At 37.9% G+C, this 17,434-nt stretch overlaps 1 protein-coding gene across 3 annotated transcripts; it reads left to right on the forward strand.

Annotated features, from left to right (window-relative positions):
- Nucleotides 1–1,090: 1,090 nt before the first annotated feature.
- LOC122652518 (aberrant root formation protein 4) lies at nt 1,091–15,906 on the forward strand. 3 transcript variants are annotated; one of them, XM_043846282.1, is made up of 14 exons: nt 1,091–1,267; nt 1,368–1,547; nt 1,637–1,786; nt 3,543–3,615; nt 5,932–6,110; nt 6,220–6,279; nt 6,537–6,693; nt 6,787–6,849; nt 7,013–7,284; nt 7,365–7,436; nt 12,399–12,476; nt 12,584–12,763; nt 13,748–13,799; nt 13,991–14,023. In XM_043846282.1, exons 1-14 carry the CDS (start codon nt 1,157–1,159, stop codon nt 14,017–14,019), a joined length of 1,656 nt encoding a protein of 551 aa, XP_043702217.1. In that variant the 5' UTR covers nt 1,091–1,156; the 3' UTR covers nt 14,020–14,023. The 3 variants fall into 3 exon arrangements, with proteins under 3 accessions (XP_043702217.1, XP_043702215.1, XP_043702216.1); XM_043846280.1 differs by lacking the exon at nt 13,991–14,023 and adding an exon at nt 15,677–15,906 and having other exon boundaries at nt 1,092–1,267; XM_043846281.1 differs by lacking the exons at nt 13,748–13,799; nt 13,991–14,023 and adding an exon at nt 15,677–15,891 and having other exon boundaries at nt 1,092–1,267.
- The last annotated feature ends 1,528 nt before the right edge of the window (nt 15,907–17,434 follow it).

Here is a 17,434-nt window from a genome sequence, read left to right on the forward strand (position 1 = left end):
TTAGTCCTAGAGTGTTAGAAATGGCAATTCCCAAACCCAAATCATATTAGGAGGTGAGATGACACAGGTGACTGTATTGTCTGATTACCAGGTTCTAATGAGATGCTTATCTATTCTTCCTCTTGAGGTTGCCCCTACTGTCGTGTTCCCCAGACACAGCAAGGCGATAAAGATCGCCTTACCCCCGCTTGGGCAAGGTGCTTGGGCAAGGGTAGGGAGGTCTTTTCACTATGTTTGGACCGCACACGACAATAGGGGCAGCTGGGCAATAGAGGACCCCAATGCCTGGTACACATGCATGAACATACACAGGTTGTGATCCAATACAATTAAGATATTTTATTGAAAAGAATTGGATTTTAAAAATTGACATACAACATCTAGACTTGTAACTAGATGAAGTACTGGTACACATACATGAACATACACGAGGTGTACTCCAATATAAAAGATTTTTTTTTTACTGAAAAACTATCTTAAAATTCGAATTCACGATCGTTAGACGTTGAGTCATAATGGAACATTCTCACTGATTCCGACCAAGTCCAACTGATTCTCGGACGATTCCAGGATGATTCGAATTGGAACTGAATTTAAACCCTAGGAATTTGACAAATTTTCGAACTCTGGTTGATATATAATTGATCTTAAAGTAAATTTGTTTTGTCTGAAACTGAAAAAGGGTTTGCTCATTATTTGCAAGTCTTGCTGGGTTTGATTTGTGTCTTAATTGGAACTGAGTTTAAACCCAAGACAAGAATTTGACACAGTGTCTTTATTTTTTAGGGTTTCGGTTGATTACGATTTACGACCGATTTCGACGATTCAGAGCCGATTTGATTATAATTAATGGAGGCTGGTGTGTGTACGATTCCCGGTTTTTCAACAACGAGTTTTCCTGCCATAGGCCATAGCAGCTGGTGAATATACCAGCCATAGCAGTAGTTTCTCCAACCATGGTGAATTTTAACCTTACGTGTCGTCTCCTTCTTTCATCAGTTCCTCTTCACTGAAACCAAACGGTTGGTGGCTTCTCAGATTCCGGCGGCGACCTCTACTTTCTCCAAACCGTTGCTTATTTTCTGTACCGGATTTTAAATTCCGGTGATCGCCACTCGCGGCAACTCTCGTTTGAACCACAATCTTCGAATTAACAATGTCAGAAGGAACATCACACTTGATCGATTCGCATAGCGAAGGGGATCAAGATGCATCTCTTCATCCCCTCGCCCTTCGTCTCCGTGAAATCTTGAACTTGTGCTCCAAAGTAAGAACTTTTACTTCTCAACTTTCTCGTGTAAGGTTCTGTCTTCGTTTGGTTTTAGTCTTAGTGTTATCTACTTATTCTTCTCTTCTCTTCTCTTCAGTCAGTCAAAACTGGAGATTTAAATGAGTCCGCAGAAGCCGTTTCCAAGGTCGTTGATTTCCTAAACTCTGTCAGCAGTGCCGCTGTATCCGACCCTGACAGCCAGGATTCGAAGGAGAAGGATGCAGTAATGGTTCTGACTGAGCTAATGCGCTTCATTAGCTCTCCTTCACTGGACCAGGTTTGTCTTCTTCTATATTGGAGCTCTTTCAGTTTGATTTAGCTGATGTCTTCACTTCCTTTTTCAACTTGGATTCTCCAATATTGCAGGAAGTGATCGATGCCTTGTCGTTTGAGTTGCCCAAGGCAGTTGCCAAGTTCGGAGGAGTGTCTCATAAATGCCAGGAGCTTGTCGAAAGTTTAGTAAGCCACCTTATATCAACTTGCAATCCACGGGATATGCTTTCGGTTCTCTGCGATGTAAGTTCTCCCTATGTGCCGCATATCAGAGCATTAGTATGAGCTCATTCCTCTGTTTTGGGGTTTCATGTAAAACTGCGGAAAGAAGAGTTAAATGTAACACCAGAAAAGCTGAAATATAACAAGGAATTCAAGCCACTTTGGTGGCAATGCTCTCAATGTGCCTAAATTGAATGTTTCAGCCTTTTCATTTCCATCATGATCTATCTGAGGACCATGTTTTATCTGCATTTGAAGAACAATTATGAGTGTGGGTGAAGTTAATTTGCCCCTAGTTGAATCTGTAATTGGAAGCAAAGGTAAAATGCATTTAAAGTGGAAGTTGATGGAAATTTTTTTACGGATAGATAACATTATTGCAAGAGAGATAATAAGTTTGAGTAGCTTCTCACATTTTTCAGAAGTTGATGAAATATTGAATTTTCTTAATTTGGTTGGTGGAAATCCTAAAGCCAAGGGAAGTATAGAGTCAAAAAGGGGTGAAAGTTTCTTTTTTGCACATATTCTGAGCCATCTTGAAGTCTTTTTTGATTGTGGGGTCTATAGATTGGATTTAAATGATGTAGTTGTTATGTTTGGTGATAGTGTTTGGTTGGTATTATAGTGTGACTGTAGTGGTTTGTCAAAAGATTCATTAGTTAGTGAATACTATTCAGTCTAATGGTTGCAGACATATATATGTAAATAATCAGAAGATGGTCTTATTACTAATTTTTTTCAAATGCTGGATGTTTTTAGGATTTTAAAAATTAATTGTGAGCATAATAAGTGGCATGGATAATGCGCTTATTGAGAGTAGAAGTTCTGGCCCAATTAGGACTCTGTGCTTAGAAGTAGAGGCTGTAGTTGCGTCTTTTAGAGTGATGATGGAGTGAAAATTTTAACCAATTTAAATCTAATTGACCTCTTGCTTCAGGATGTTCAGTGTTGAAGTTACGTTCCTACTCTCTCTTTCCCCCTCTCTTTTCTATTCTTGTTCTCTTCTTGTTTTCTAGCTGAACTGAAATAGTTGGGATAAAGCTTTTTGAGGTGAATAATGGATTTTGTAATTGCTTTCTCGTTTATTTTAAAACCTGATACTTCCAGCCCATATGGCTGGCCATTATAACCCCACAAACACATCCAATTCCATCAACCACCGTCAGATCTTTCAGTTATCATCAAATATTCAAATCCTGATCTTCCATTGCAAGCAGCAGTACATGCCATAAAACCCTAGCTAATCAACTCATTTTGAATCTCCAAAACCCTGTTTTTCTACATGAAATCACCACTGCCTCCTAGCTGCATATAGCCAAAACCAAGAGAACACAAATTTTCTTTGCTAAATGGAGTAGGTAGCATCAGAATTTCCTGTAAAATTTTTCTATTTATGATATCACTGATCCTTTTCTTTTTGTGTGTGTGTATGGGGGGGGGGGGGGATAGCTGCATATAGCAAAAACCCGAGAGTACAAATTTTCTTTGCTAAATGGAGTAGGTAGCATCAAAAGTTCCTGTTAAATTTCTCTATATAAGATATCCCTGATCCTTTTTTTGGGTGGGTGGGTGGGTGTGTGGGGGGGGGGGGGGGGATATCCCTGACATAAGCCAAAATTTGGTCTGTTCTTCTTGGTTGCTTCTATACTATGTTTATATTGAAATATGACACTTATAAGACACAAAAACATCCTATGTATTGGTATTTTTTAAGTTGTCTGGTTATCTCATTTTTGTGCCTCTGGTGTACTTATGACATTTCATTTCACTTAAGCAGGCATTAGGTTCCCCTGATAAGATGGTCTTGACACCTGCTTACGTTGTTCCTATTCTGACTGGGCTTTCAAAAGGTAATCTTTCAATGTACTACTGTATCATCCAAATTGCGGTTGCCCATTCATTTAATGTTTGGAGAAAATTTTGTTTTAAGTGGAGTGCAGAGAAATAGCTGATAAATATTGTAGTACTTATGAAACACATCCTTTTGTCTGGTGATCCATGTACGATAAGTCTTTTAGAAACAGTAGCGCATGAACTTCCTGTGATTTTCTGTCACCGTCCAAATATAATTCATAGATCACCTGACAAAAGGATTCAAAGAGATACTGTACTGGTCTGGCTTTTTTCGATTGTTCCTGATCAATCGAATAGAGTAATATGTTTCCTAGGAGCACATAAATTTATTTATGTTATTTTACGATCAGCATATAGTAACACCTGAAAATTGCTGTATGCTGGGTTAAAGATACTATGAGGTCCTTCTTGAATCGTTGACAAAAAGCTTAAATGTGTGGAAAACAACATCTAATGCTCATTTCTTTGACCTCTTCTCTTTTCTTTTTTAATGGTCATTGGATTTAATTGTAGAGTCAAATTGACAATAGAAAGGTAAAAAATGATTTTGTTTAAATATATGGGAGAAGTCATAAGTGTTTATGATTTACAGAAGATACAGCTGTAGATAAAGTGAAAGTGGGTTTGGTTTAGCGGGTCTTTTCGGCTTTTTGAGTGGTTTGGTAGGATCAGGTTGTGATACTTCCAAAATGAACTCAGCCATAATAGTTGGGAAGGTTAAACCAATGATAAACTCAGCAAAAGGACTGTCTAGGGAGGCTTTGTTTCTTCACTAGAATGACAAAAAATTGGATCAGCAGAAAATGAGTCACGACCAACCTTGATGGATGGTAAATAAACCACATGGCAGCTTAGGTAATTCTTGTAAAAAGTAAACATATTGCAGAGACCCTCCTCTACTCATGGTAAGTTTCTATCCAGAGTCCCCTCACCACGTGCAAAATAAAAGCCCCCTTATGGCCTTATGGGTATGGTTGACCCAAATAATGTGAGCATTTTCACAGTTAAAACTGCGACAAAAGAGTTAGAGTACGTGATGGGGCATACTGTTCAGTGGGCTAGAAAATTTGTCAATTGGCTAATCCAGAGAATCACCTTGCATATCCCGTATTTGAATGGCCAGATAACCCTTTTATGTGGCTTAAATCAAGGAATGTTAGGCAGGTCATCTAGGAAGAATTTCCTACACTCATATAATCAACCTGGTGTAAAGATTTGGCAAGATTTCAGGCATGATTTTTCAGCTTTAACTCGGATTAAAAGCGAGGAGATCCAGGCAGTCAGATGGGTGGGAAGAAACATAGCTTAACCCTATATGTGAGTCCAGCCTTTGAATTTTTTCCCCTTTTTAACTCAAACCTTTTTCAAAATTTTCCCCTTGATGATTATAAAGAGAAGTAAAAAGCCTCTGTTTTGTGTGTGTGTGAGGGGGGGGGGGGAGGACACCTTAGATATCCAATAGTCGAAATTGCCACATCTTTTCACGTGGCACAATTAGGTGTGCCTTCCATGTAAGGTTATGTGGGTGAGCTGCCCACACATCTTTTTGTCTAAGGATATTACTGTTGTTGTTTGGGGGTGGGGATGGGGGTGGGGAGGGGGGCAGAAAACTGAGTTCGGTTGGTTCTTCTACCATGGAAATCTTGGGCCTGTTTAGCAGCAAAACTTGATTTCAGACTTGTTAAACTTCAATCTCCCCCTCCCCCCCTCCTCCTTTCTTAGATTTGATTTTATGCTGTACCTTGAGCCATGTTTTCCTGAGTTTAGTGGACTCACCTAGTTTTGACTACTTATCTCATTTTGAAGTTTAAAACTCGACAACCAATAAAAATGGATAAAGCCATCATCACTTGTTGGAGTCTGTTTTCTGGTGGAACTGTCTTTAACGACTCTTTTCAACTCATACAATCAATAGTAACTGTTGTTTAAGATGCTTTGTGCTTCTTTGTTCCTTTCAAGGATCCATGGATCCAGTCACAGATCAGTTCTTGATTGCCAAGGCCGATTGATCCTAGTTTTGCCTAGGATTGGTGATCCTGTCTGGCTTTTTTTTTCCCTTGAGGATTTGTTAAGGGTCAGCTGATCCCATCCTGGATCCAGATCTCTTATTGTATCCATAACAAGAAGAATAAGAATGTATTTGTTGTTTGTACTTTTCTGTTTTATTCTTTAATGAGGCCAATAAAGTTTTTCCCCCCTTTCTCTCTTTCATGGTCCAGTATCTTGTCCTGAAGATTTTGAAGCCCCATAATTTTCCTACAAAGTTCCAAGGAAGCTGTTGATGCATTCATTTCTTTTTGTTTTTCCCCCAGTCTTTCTTTGCATTCAGAGACGTGTCTTTGAACAATTAAAAGCAGCAGTCCCTGGAATCCTGAATGCTCTAAAGGTTGTGTCTTCAGAGTTGGATGATGAAGAGAAAAATTCCATTACGGATTTGATTAGCAGAGTAATAGGCATTGCCACTTCTATGCAGTCAGCTTCCCAAAAGTTGGTCTGTGACACTCAACAAAATTTTCTTTGTGCAATATAACATTGTTGCGGATATTTTGACAACACATTGTATCACGTCCCTCTAATTTCACCTTCACTTCATTCAACAGGAGGGCAGAAGAAAAGAAGAGCTCAATGCTCTACTTGGCCTTTTTGTGCTGCAAATAATGGTTGTCACTCCACTATAGCAAATTTTAAGTTTTAGTTTGAGAGTCCCCACCCCCCTAAGGGCAGCTTCTTCACTTATTTACTCACTCATCGTTGCTGTTATGCCCATAACATGTTTTTTCACTTATTTTTCCTCAATTTTGCCCTTGATGTGCAAGCTACTATTTTTATATTTCAGTTTCCAATGCTTATTCTCAGTTGCTTATTTGTTCGGTTATATAATTTCATGGTTTCTTTGCCATTCAATCTTGATGTGCAGGCTCTTCTTTCACGGGGCATGACAAACGAACTTCAAGTGCAAAGCTGTGTTCCCCTGGTGGTTCAACTGTCACGCTTCCTTCCAGTTTGTGGTTTGTCATATATTGGTCTTATAACTGGATGTGACATTGATGCCTTCACTAACAGTGTTTGTGGAGGTATTTTCAAATTCAGTTTTTTGTGTGGCTTCTGTCTTCGTTTATTCACTTATTCAAAAGAGCTTCTGATTCATTGTCAACAAATTGGTACAGAGGACAGTGATGATGATTATGCAAGTTGCTTTTCCTATGTCAAGCATGGAGGAGCTCTTACAGGTTTAAGTTGTCACATTACATCCACTAAATTTCTTTATTTGTGTATTTTCTCCTTCATCTGAACTATCTTTGTATTTTTATTAAAAAAAAAACTATCTTTGTATTTGAGATCAGCTTTATTGTCCTTACTTGTATCTTGTCATCGGTTGATTAATTCATGCAGTAATCTGGGGCTATACCTATGATGAGGTTTCAAAGGCTGCTGAGGAGGATTTGGCTGGAGTCAAGGATAAACTTTGTAGTAGTAAAACTAAAACGTGGGAAGCTGTTGGCATGCTAAAATACATACTCTCCTCAGTGGATCAACCATGGTTACTAAAGAAACATGCTATTGACTTCTTATTGTGTATTATGGACAGAAATACCTCTCAAAACTGTATTGATGACCATACAGATTGCTTAATCTATATGCCTAGTCTTTTTTCTTCCATAAAGGTATTCATGTTTTTGTTTGTTGTGTATTTGAGCTCATTGCTGATTTATTTGTTGGCTAATAGTTGGAATAAATGTTCCAGGCAATTGAAATGGTCATAATATATGCTCCAGATGCAGAATTAAGGAAGAATGCTTTTTCTGCTTTGAAGAGGGTGAGCTATTCTTTTAATTTTTTAACATTTTCTTCATGCTTTAGTTTTTGAAACTATCATCATCCATTCAATGCTCCTCCTATTGTTGAGTCATTAACATAAAATTGATACGTTGCTTTGTCAAGTTTAACGTCATGCCAAGTTGTTGTATATAGCATTGTTCCCATGCATAAACTGACTGATAATACCTGTACCATTCTGATATTTTGTAATGTAAGATTCATGGTTACATGCCACTGAAATATGTGATGTATGAACTTGTTAGTAGTTCTATGAACCTAGATCTCCAACTCAACTTGACTAAGCCTTATCACAACTAAAATGGGTTGGCTACACAAATCTCTTTTTTGCCATTCAACTCTATTCAGAGACATACTTCTTGTTAATTGTAAGTCATGCGTGTCTTTCCTAACCACTCTCCCAAAGTCATTCTAGTCCTGCTCTTGTTCTTTTAGCTTCTCTAATTTGAATCAGATAACTCCTCACAAGTCACAAGTGCATTTCGAGACGATTGTTCCAGATGTTCATGCCTCCTCAAATGACTTTCTCTTAATTAGGGATCTGAATGGAACGAATTCAGAGTGGATATACCATTATTAGCATATCCAATTATGTGAATTTGATTTGATACCCAATGGATGTTTCATCTAAGGCTCTCTTTGGTATGATTTCGTAAAATATTTCATGGGGTCATGTTTGGTATGATTTTTTCACTTTATTTATGAGAAATTGAAATCAATTTTATCTGAAATAGTGAAATAGTTGGAGAGCTGTTTCACCTTATTTGTGGAGAGCTATTTCACTCATTTGATTGAAATCAATTCAAACTTATTTTGTGCTTTACTGTTCAATGAGCACATGTTGCAACAGGGCAAACTTGTCATTTAACTCTAACCTTACTACTACCACTCTATACCTATTGATTTTCTACAGAAGAAGAAGCAGTGGAGCAGGTAACCCCCCCACCCCCTCTGATGCAAGAGCAATTCCTTGGACCGGCCCAAACCCGTTGGTTCCATATGAAGATTAACCCGATCCAATTGGGTTTTTTTTTGGAACCAGCAGAATATTTAGTTTATTTATTTATTTAGATTTTATTAGTTGAGTTTATCTTGTAATTGCTGTTTTTTTAATAGGCCAAGTATTGAAAGAGTTTGAGTCCAAATTAGAGTCCCGTTTTAATGGTTTTAGTTAAGGATTAAGATTATTTGGATTTGGAATCTCTTTATTTATCTTTAAATATTCTTGTAATCGTAATTTAATTTTCGGATTTGGAATGAAGTTTTATTTTGGGTAGTGCCGCATTGATACAAATCAGGTCGTGTGACCATCTTCTTCTCTGTGATTTTTTCTCCTTCTTCTTCCCTTCTTTCTTCTCCCTACTTTTCCTGTTGAATTTCTGAAACACACCTACTATTACCTATGTTCCAGCAACAACTGTAACCAGCCATATTGATATTTGATCGTTCTCTACACTCTCATTTTCAACCTAGGTTTAGGTTGAAGGAAGCACTCCTTTGAGCGACCCAATCTCTGTAATTTCAGCCCATCCCATTCGTACCCTAATATATTAACCTGTAAATCAAACCTGGGTACTGTTTACCGCCAAGGTTAGATTCAGAACTCTGAAACTCTTGCTGGGTTTGCTGTTTAGGGAGACCTTCAGTTATCCTTAAGAGAGCAGTGAGCTGTAATTCATTACTAAACCCTCAGGTCAAGCTGTGGTGTCAATCGTGAGAGTACAAGAGTAGTAAATCCCAAACAACTCTATTTTACCGCTGGTTTTCTGTTTGTGTAGTGAGGTTGAAGATGACCCTTCATCCCACGATCCTTTAGTCTTTAACTTTATTCCTTGTGTTGCCAAAATACCCCTCCTTGTGCCTCTTATTATCCTCTATCCCTCACCTTATAATTGCTTCCAATATTGTCCCCATACAAAAAATACAAAAGACCTTTGTGTCCTAACCCACAGCCACTTTTCAATTAAACCCTTGCAAAGTCTGGTTTATTAACAATTTGGTATTTAATATCTGGGTGGGCCCTAAAGCGATCCGAACTGGGTTTTTGTGACCTTGGATCCCCATCCCATCCCTGTTATCCCGCCCCATCCCCTCCCTGTTATCCCCCCTTCCCCCCTGTTTCTCTTCCACCTCCCATACATCGTATATATAGAGAGAAGAAAGAGAAAGAGTGACGATGTTCCACATTCACAATCCACTCAGAAATTTCACTTCTCTTTCTGTTGGTGCTTTGAAACATTTTACACTTTTACAGGATATCGCTCCCTTGATTGTGGAGGATTACGAGAGTAGGACGACCAGGTGCATTAAAAAAAGTAGGTGGGAACCAAGGTGAGGATCTCGATTTGGTCTCTTGCATCTCCCTTCTCTCACATCAGAGGCTCGATGGGTTCTCTTGGATCTGGAAATCCCAAGAGAAATTTGATTGCCAAGAGGGCTCTCCATTCCCAATCTGAACTTGGTCTTGCTGCCATCATTGTCTTCTTCACAGATTTCACCGCTGCTGATGATTTCACTCTTCTTTCTTTCGCTGTTCTCTGTATAAATTCTGTCTTCTTATGTAAGTTGTAGCTCTATACATAATGCACATTAATTCCTCAAGGTTTGCGGTTTACAAATTCAAATTAGAAACTGATGCAGATTCATCACCAAAAATAAGCTTGTTTTATTAAGAATAAGTCTAGGGTTGGGTTATATACGTGTTATTAGAAACCCATGGCCTATTTATATTTTTTAAAAATGCAGTGCCGGTCTAATATTGAAATGTGGCCAAGAAACGCAGAGATTGCTCACCCTTCTCTTGCTTTGAGAATCCGGAGAGTTTTTTTTGGGTGAATTATCCAGAGTGCTCAAAAGGATCCAAAATAGAAACCTTCATTGCTACTCAGTTATGTTCATGATCTGCTACATACAATGACCAGATTCAAATCAAATCATGTCCCTCACAGGTTGCAGTTATATGATTTACAGTTCGCAAATCAGTGCATCTGTTCACATCAGCCCATATTGATTTGTGCTATAAAGGTGATTGACCCGCTGTATTTTGGAAGGCAAAGACCATCAAACAAGGAAAAGATCATGGCCAGCTCGCATGGAAGATATTTTCCAGATTTTGGGTGAACCCCATGGTCAGTTGTGTGGAGGCTTTCTTTCCAAGTGAATGAGCTGTTAAGGAGATAATTTAGGATTATTTTCTTCATTGCAGTAAAGACTAAAGAGGAGGTATCTACCCAGATTTGGTGGACCCATGACAGCTTGCGTGGAGTACTTGGAGTCCAAGACAGTTGCTACCTTGTGTGGGGTTTTAGAAATTGGTTAGTTTAGTTATTTTCTATTTTCATGTAATAGTTAATCGGTTAGTCTCTAATTATAGATTAGGTATGGGAGTTCTATTTTAATTGGGGTTTTTGTTTTAAGATATTTCCAAAAGAACATAGGATGTAATCGATTGGATTTATAAATAAACGAAAAGGCTGATAACCAGCCAAGTCGATTTTAGAGAAAATTCTGAGTTTGGTTCAGTTTGCAACCATTAATGGTTGTGAGATGCAATGAGGTGAGAGACCTCTGAGAGGGTAAGAGGCCCAAGGAAGAGTGAGAGGTGAATCCGTCCTTTCTTCTTCTATTTGTTATCTTTATTTTCTATCGATTTCAGTGACTAGTCTGTTCCTGAAGTTGCTGCACATCAGTGTATCAATCCTCCTTTAGAGTTGGTTCATAATTGAACTGGCATCTACATTAGAGATTTGGATGCTTGTTCGGTAGAGGAAGAAGCAGAGATGAATTCTATTTGCAAAAATTAGAGTTACCAAATAAATTTCTTATTCATGAAAATTTTCAATGTTTGCAACCAAACAATTCCAATTTCTTGACAAAAAATATTTTTGTTGGCATACCAAAGAGAGCCTAAGTATCTATGAACCATGATTATCTGTAATCTTAAATTATTACCAGAATGGGTACATCACTATCTAAATTTCCATCTAATTACCATCCAAATACCAAAAAGACATCTGAATTTGTATCAATATCTTTTTATCCTGTTAAATATATGGATATAATTTTAGATGTTTGACTATCATTTATCTCTGCACACTCAGCATATCAAATATTGGAGACTTAGTTTTCAAAACTGGACCGGAGGGTGACCAAAATAGCTGCCTGGTCTGATCAGGTGATTCAGACTGGATTTGACAGAAAGAACTGTGATTTTGACCAGAGAAAAATAATAAATTAATGTTAAAATTCAAAATAAATAAATAAATGAAAACTGCTGAACCATACTGTATGGTTCACAAAAAACTGGATGATTTTGTCTGTTTTTGAAGAGGGTAGTTTCGATTATTCTCCAGTTCGACCGCCAGTTTGGTCTAGTTTTTAAAACTATGATTGGAACCACTCCTAAATTACCTCTAATATTTTCTTTTCTTATTTTTATCTTGTCTTTTCTTTACCACTATTTAATCTCAGCTACATTAACTTTGTTTATACGTTGTTCTTTTACTGCAAGATTACTCCTGAAATCTCCATATATTTAATAAGATATTTAATGATTCCTGTCTTTCTTCGCCAAACAGCTTTTTCTTTTTCTCCTTTTCCTGGGTGGAAATCGAATGTGTTACATCATTGAGTCCTCAACTAAATCAAAAGGATTAGCCATGACTTGAGTCTGAATCTAAATGGAATCTTTATGTTCTTGGCAATCCCCAACCAAAAATAAATAAAATAGAAGATTGATGTGGATTGCATTTGAACTAGTAGACATGAAATTTATAGTATTAGGTTAAATCATTGACTATCATGGAACTATTTACCTTGGGATTTTCACTTCAAGTATTCCCTGGCTATCATTTTCCTGATTAATATATTTTTCAATCTTGACTATGTTTGCTTTTATTGTTTTTCTCATGTTATTCTGATTTCTGTACGACAATATGACCAGGTACTTGCTGATATTCCATCTTATCAAAGGTTTGACATTTTAAAGGGTTTGCTTACAAATAATAACTTTCCTTCCATGGTAAGCCAGTTCAAGTCAAGAGTACAAGCTATATGTAATAGTCATTCAACCCTGGAGTCGCATTAACATCTTTTTAAACTGGTGGTGTGGTTTTTTTTTTTTTACAGATTGCAATTCTTTTAGATCTTGTTAGAGAGGAAATGCGAAAAGATATAGAAATCATAAAAGTAGAGAATACTGCTGATAAAAGCACGCCATTTTGGAGTGCTGATGTCCTTGAATTTGTGGAGCTGGTCCTGAAGCCTCCAAAGGGAGGGCCTCCTTCCCTTCCTGAGGATAGTGATGCGGTCTTTCTCTCTCCCCTCTCAAATCAGTTAATTTCAACTTTTAGTTGGTTTTACCTTCCATTTGGTTTTTAACTTCAATTGAGCTGAAAATTCTCTACCTGAAAGTACTTCATAGAACAATGTTCTGAAACTTGGCCTGCCCACCCATTATTGAAGCCACATACGGGTCATCAGATTAGTTGAAGGTCTCATGGCCTGTTGGACGGTTTAAGGCTTAGAACTTCAAATATTCCGAACTATTATATACATAACTAACAAAGCCATAGTTTATTACAATTCAGCTATTACTGCAATGGCAAGACATTGTTTAATCAAATCCTTAGTTGGAAGTTAGGTTTTCAACTCGTAGGACTAAATTAGTAACACTGTTTCATTGATGTTAATATACAAATAGGGAAAAGAATTCTGTCCGGGACTGTGGCCTACGCTAGTGCTCTCATATGTCTCTCCTCCCCATATAAAAAGACATCTCTGCCCTTTGGGGAGGAGAGAGATAGACACCGGGAGCGCTTGCGTAGGCCACACTCTCGGGCTGAGATCCACTTCACGTACAAATATTATGAGAATGACCAGGTGATTGGTGGATGATGGTTCAATAGGTCAGTTCACTATTTCAACCAGCTGGCTGAACTAATTTGACTTTTCAACAGTTTTGAAAAACTGGGTTTGTGGGGTTGGTGTACCCTAGGCTGGGCCCAGTTGGGTCTTTTGCATGGAAATCTCTTGGGGCAAGGGACCTTCAATGATGTGGGGTGTTGCATTCACTAATTATCTGCCTGAGGTCTTATATACTTGTAAAGTTGGTGAGATGTAGGGTTGTCAATGGGCATGTTGGATTTAGATAGGGTTTGACACGCTCAGATTAAAAATCTGGTCCATTAAGCCAGATCCTTCCATTAGTCAGGCAGAGGTGTAGCATTCACTTATTTTCTTTTGCAATTGGTTTTTCCTTCTATTGATGACATTATTACATCATATGGGCAGGTATTATCCGCTCTCAACTTGTACAGATTCATATTGATATCTGAGTCAACAGGTAGTGACATTGAACAAATAAAAGGTTTCTGTTATTCAATTATTGCTCTTTAGATGTTGATTATTTATTATGTATAATTTAATGTTGTGTGATAATTTTATTATTTATTGTGCTTGCATGATGATAATATAACATCATTTCTGTAGACATTTTGATTTATAGTTGCAGATTTTATTAATGTGAAAATGGGGAAAAATTTGGCTCTACTACCCTAAGGTGAAAAAGGGGAAAATAAACATTAAAACACATAGGAAGAGAAGCACCAGAAGCAGAAAAATCCTTATCAATCTTTTTGTGGACATTCTAATTACAGGTTTACAGCAGGGGCATCATATCATAGTACTAGAAGGATTGTTGTGCTCTCTCAGTTTGTTTGCTAGGTCATGACCATATACTTGTTTTTCCTGAGAAAATGGTACTTTCGGTCGGTTTTTTTTTGGTGCGTGTGTGTGTGTGGAGGGGGGGGGGGATAGGAGCTGTGTATTTTCTGATGTGCTGAGTTTTCTGGTTTCAGGCTGCCTTTTGATGGGTGTTGGTTTTATTGGGTTGTCTGCTCATATTTTTGGGTTTTGGATTTGGTTGCTGGTTGTTGTTTTGGATGTTCTTCTGTTTTCTCCTCTGCTTTCCTTTTGGAGCTTTGCTTCTCTCTATCATATATCACTTGCAGTCTTTGAGTTTTACGCTTTTCATAAAGAGAGGTTTTATCAGGGAAAGGAGCAGAGTAGAAGTAATTTTTCAAAAGTTTTTTAAAAAATAATAATAAAAATAGGATTGGAGTAGAAGTGTGTTCATTTATACTACTCTGTGTGAGATGAAAGATGCATAATTTATTTAGTTTGTTTTAATTTCTTGATATTCTGTTCCTTGGTAGTCTGGTACCAGTTATTATTTTTACCTTTAATCATTATTTATTATATTTCACACTCAGATGGTTCAAAATGATCCTGCTGTGTCAAGCAACCTGCTGGCTAGTGTGGGCAGAGTTAAGTATTGGTTCTGAGTTGTTCAATCTGACATTGCAATCTGTAGTTAAAACAATCATAGGTTATCTGGTCAGTTGAAATCTTGGGTTCAAGGGTGTGCTTAATGGATTTGAATTGACAATAAGAATTTTAGGTTTGATGGTTTTTGTTTGGGATGGTGTGGATGTCCCACCTAGAGCTTTATGACATTTTTTCTGAATCCTGGACATCCGTAATAATTGGCGCAAGTTTAAATTTATGGTGGATGATTCTTTTTCAATCAAGTATTGTATAATGGATTTGGTGTGCCCTCATAAGGAATTCCAAGGGGTTAATTGATATTTATCTGTTGATAATTGAGTCAAGATGGATGGCCAGTAGGGGTGGGCATCATATTATAAGAAATGCAAACAATGCTAGCCATTTCTTAAAATTTATAAGTGATTAAGAATTTAAGGCCATGTATACAACCGATGAGCTAAAAGATTAATGTTATGCAACTGAAGATAACTAGGTAATATTCATTTGTGTCACATGATTACTATGTGATGACTACCTCACCCCTTAGAACAGTAAAGTTTTGAACTGTTGCATGAAACTGAGTTGCTTGATATATGCCACTGAAGATTTTGTTTGGCTTGTGCATGTGTCTACGACTAAGATATCTAATGATGTCCACAGTTAATCATTTTTTGAATGTTTCACCTTGCTCTGAGGTATAGTGTTATTTCATAAGCACGAAACAAAAATGAGTAGATGAGCCACGATAGCTTGGTAGGAATGGGGTTTAATGGGTCATGTTAAAATTGTACAGAGATGAATGAATGCATGATGAGGTACTCACCTGCATGTCATGAATAAATTGATCTATTATTTCAACTGATTTTCTAGGCTGTTTTGATTGATGAACTGCAGGAAAGACAAACTACACTGGGGTGCTATCAGAGAACACTTTACGTAGGGCTTACATGGAGTGGCTTCTACCTTTGCGGACGTTAGTTACAGGGATTATGGCAGAAAATGAGAAGGATTACTGTCAGCTTGCATTTGACATAGTATGTGGCTTAAATCCCATTGAGTTGGTTTTGTATCGCTGTATTGAACTCATTGAAGACAAGCTGAAGAATCCTGCTTAACTCTGGTCTGTGGTTAAGGTATGGCTGAATTTTTGCTGTACTTGCATGGATGTGCTAAGCCTGCCATGTATATGACATGTATGTGTAAATTATTGGAAATAGTTTATTAAGAAGAGCAATATTATTTAGACGTCTTGCAGTCTATAGGTTCTCCAATTGCTGAAGTATGCTATTACAAAATTAAACAGTAGAACCCACACTAACATTTCTCTGTCCCTGTAGCCTCAAGTAGAGTCCATATGAATGATACCATTTTTTAACCTTTCATTGGTTGTAGTGTGCAGATTCATTCTTAGGCTGACCTCGTAGGAAACCCTTTCCCCTCTTCTTTGTGTTTTTTTTTTTTAATGGAGATAGTCATTGTTTTTCACGTAGAATTGACTTAAGCTTTGTACCGAAAAATGACCTGAGCCCAATACTGGAATCAACAACATCAAAAAAAAGAAAAAAAAAGAAAGGGGTTGTTGGATAAAAATTTGCTACAATTATTGCTTTTGGGATTTTATTTTGTTGGATCCGGCTGGGCTGATTGGACGCACACTGAGATGTGGACAGGCACGCATCCTGGCATGGGCTCAGTTAGCCCAGCCGATGGATGCTCACTGGGCACTCCTTGGGCGATGAGGTTCGTTGGAGAGGAGCCCGACGCGGTTTGATGATGGGGATGATCTTACTTTTGCTAATTTTTTTATTTATTTTTCCTTGGTACAGTTGAGGAAAGATAAAAATAAGTAAAAAAGTGGAGAGCAGCTCAACGAGGTGCTAACACAATCACCTAAATTCCTCTTATCTCCAAAAATCAGTGTAAGAAAAAACGACCTGATCAGTAGCCATCACCACGCGCAGGGACAAGTAACCCTGGGTGGTCCACGACCGTTTAACAGGATAAGATAACTTCCCGCATCGAGAACAAGCCTTGGAAGAACCACCACCTTCCGTACCAGTCTTGTTGTGGAGGGCACAGCTACAGTTCCTATGGTATGGCCTCCTTTCTACCTCCATGTCCATCATAGATATGCACCCTTCCACTGCACATCGAACCAATCCTTCAACAGCCCCAACTGCTTCCATATATATAAATCGCACTTCTCTCTCTGTGTGAAAGTGAGAACGTTTCCAACTTGAATGGAAGCGCTCTCCTTTCTCTTTCTCTCTGTATGCGTGTAGAGCGTGTGCCTTTTCATTTGGCAGGGGAGTTGGAGCAGCAGGTTCGTTATATATAGGAGAAGAGAGTAGGATTGTAGGCAGAGCGGAGCAATCGAGAAACTAATTATTTGAAAATCCATAATGGAAAGTGGGAAAGGAAAACGTGGATTAGTACTGCACGTCGCATGTTAATTTAAACTTTGGAGAGTTCGTGGTTTTCGTTTTCAAAGTCGTCCCTCCTCTAGTCTATACTCTATTAGATGATTTAGAGGGGGGAATCTTTTCGATAAAATATATGTTAGCATTAATCGGATGTGATGAATGGGGATTTAGGGATTTAATTGGATAGTCAAATGGTGATGGGTGTTTTTTTTTTTTAATTTATAAAAAA

Source organism: Telopea speciosissima, chromosome 2, assembly GCF_018873765.1.
Source record: "Telopea speciosissima isolate NSW1024214 ecotype Mountain lineage chromosome 2, Tspe_v1, whole genome shotgun sequence".
Lineage (NCBI taxonomy): Eukaryota > Viridiplantae > Streptophyta > Magnoliopsida > Proteales > Proteaceae > Telopea > Telopea speciosissima.

Excerpts from the sequence above, each read along its gene's own strand:
- LOC122652518 (XM_043846280.1), top strand. The coding sequence starts at position 1,157 with ATGTCAGAAGGAACATCACACTTGATCGATTCGCATAGCGAAGGGGAT. Across the intron at positions 1,548-1,636 it reads GCTCTCCTTCACTGGACCAG|GAAGTGATCGATGCCTTGTC; the intron begins GTTTGTCTTCTT and ends CCAATATTGCAG. Across the intron at positions 6,280-6,536 it reads TTTTTGTGCTGCAAATAATG|GCTCTTCTTTCACGGGGCAT; the intron begins GTTGTCACTCCA and ends CTTGATGTGCAG.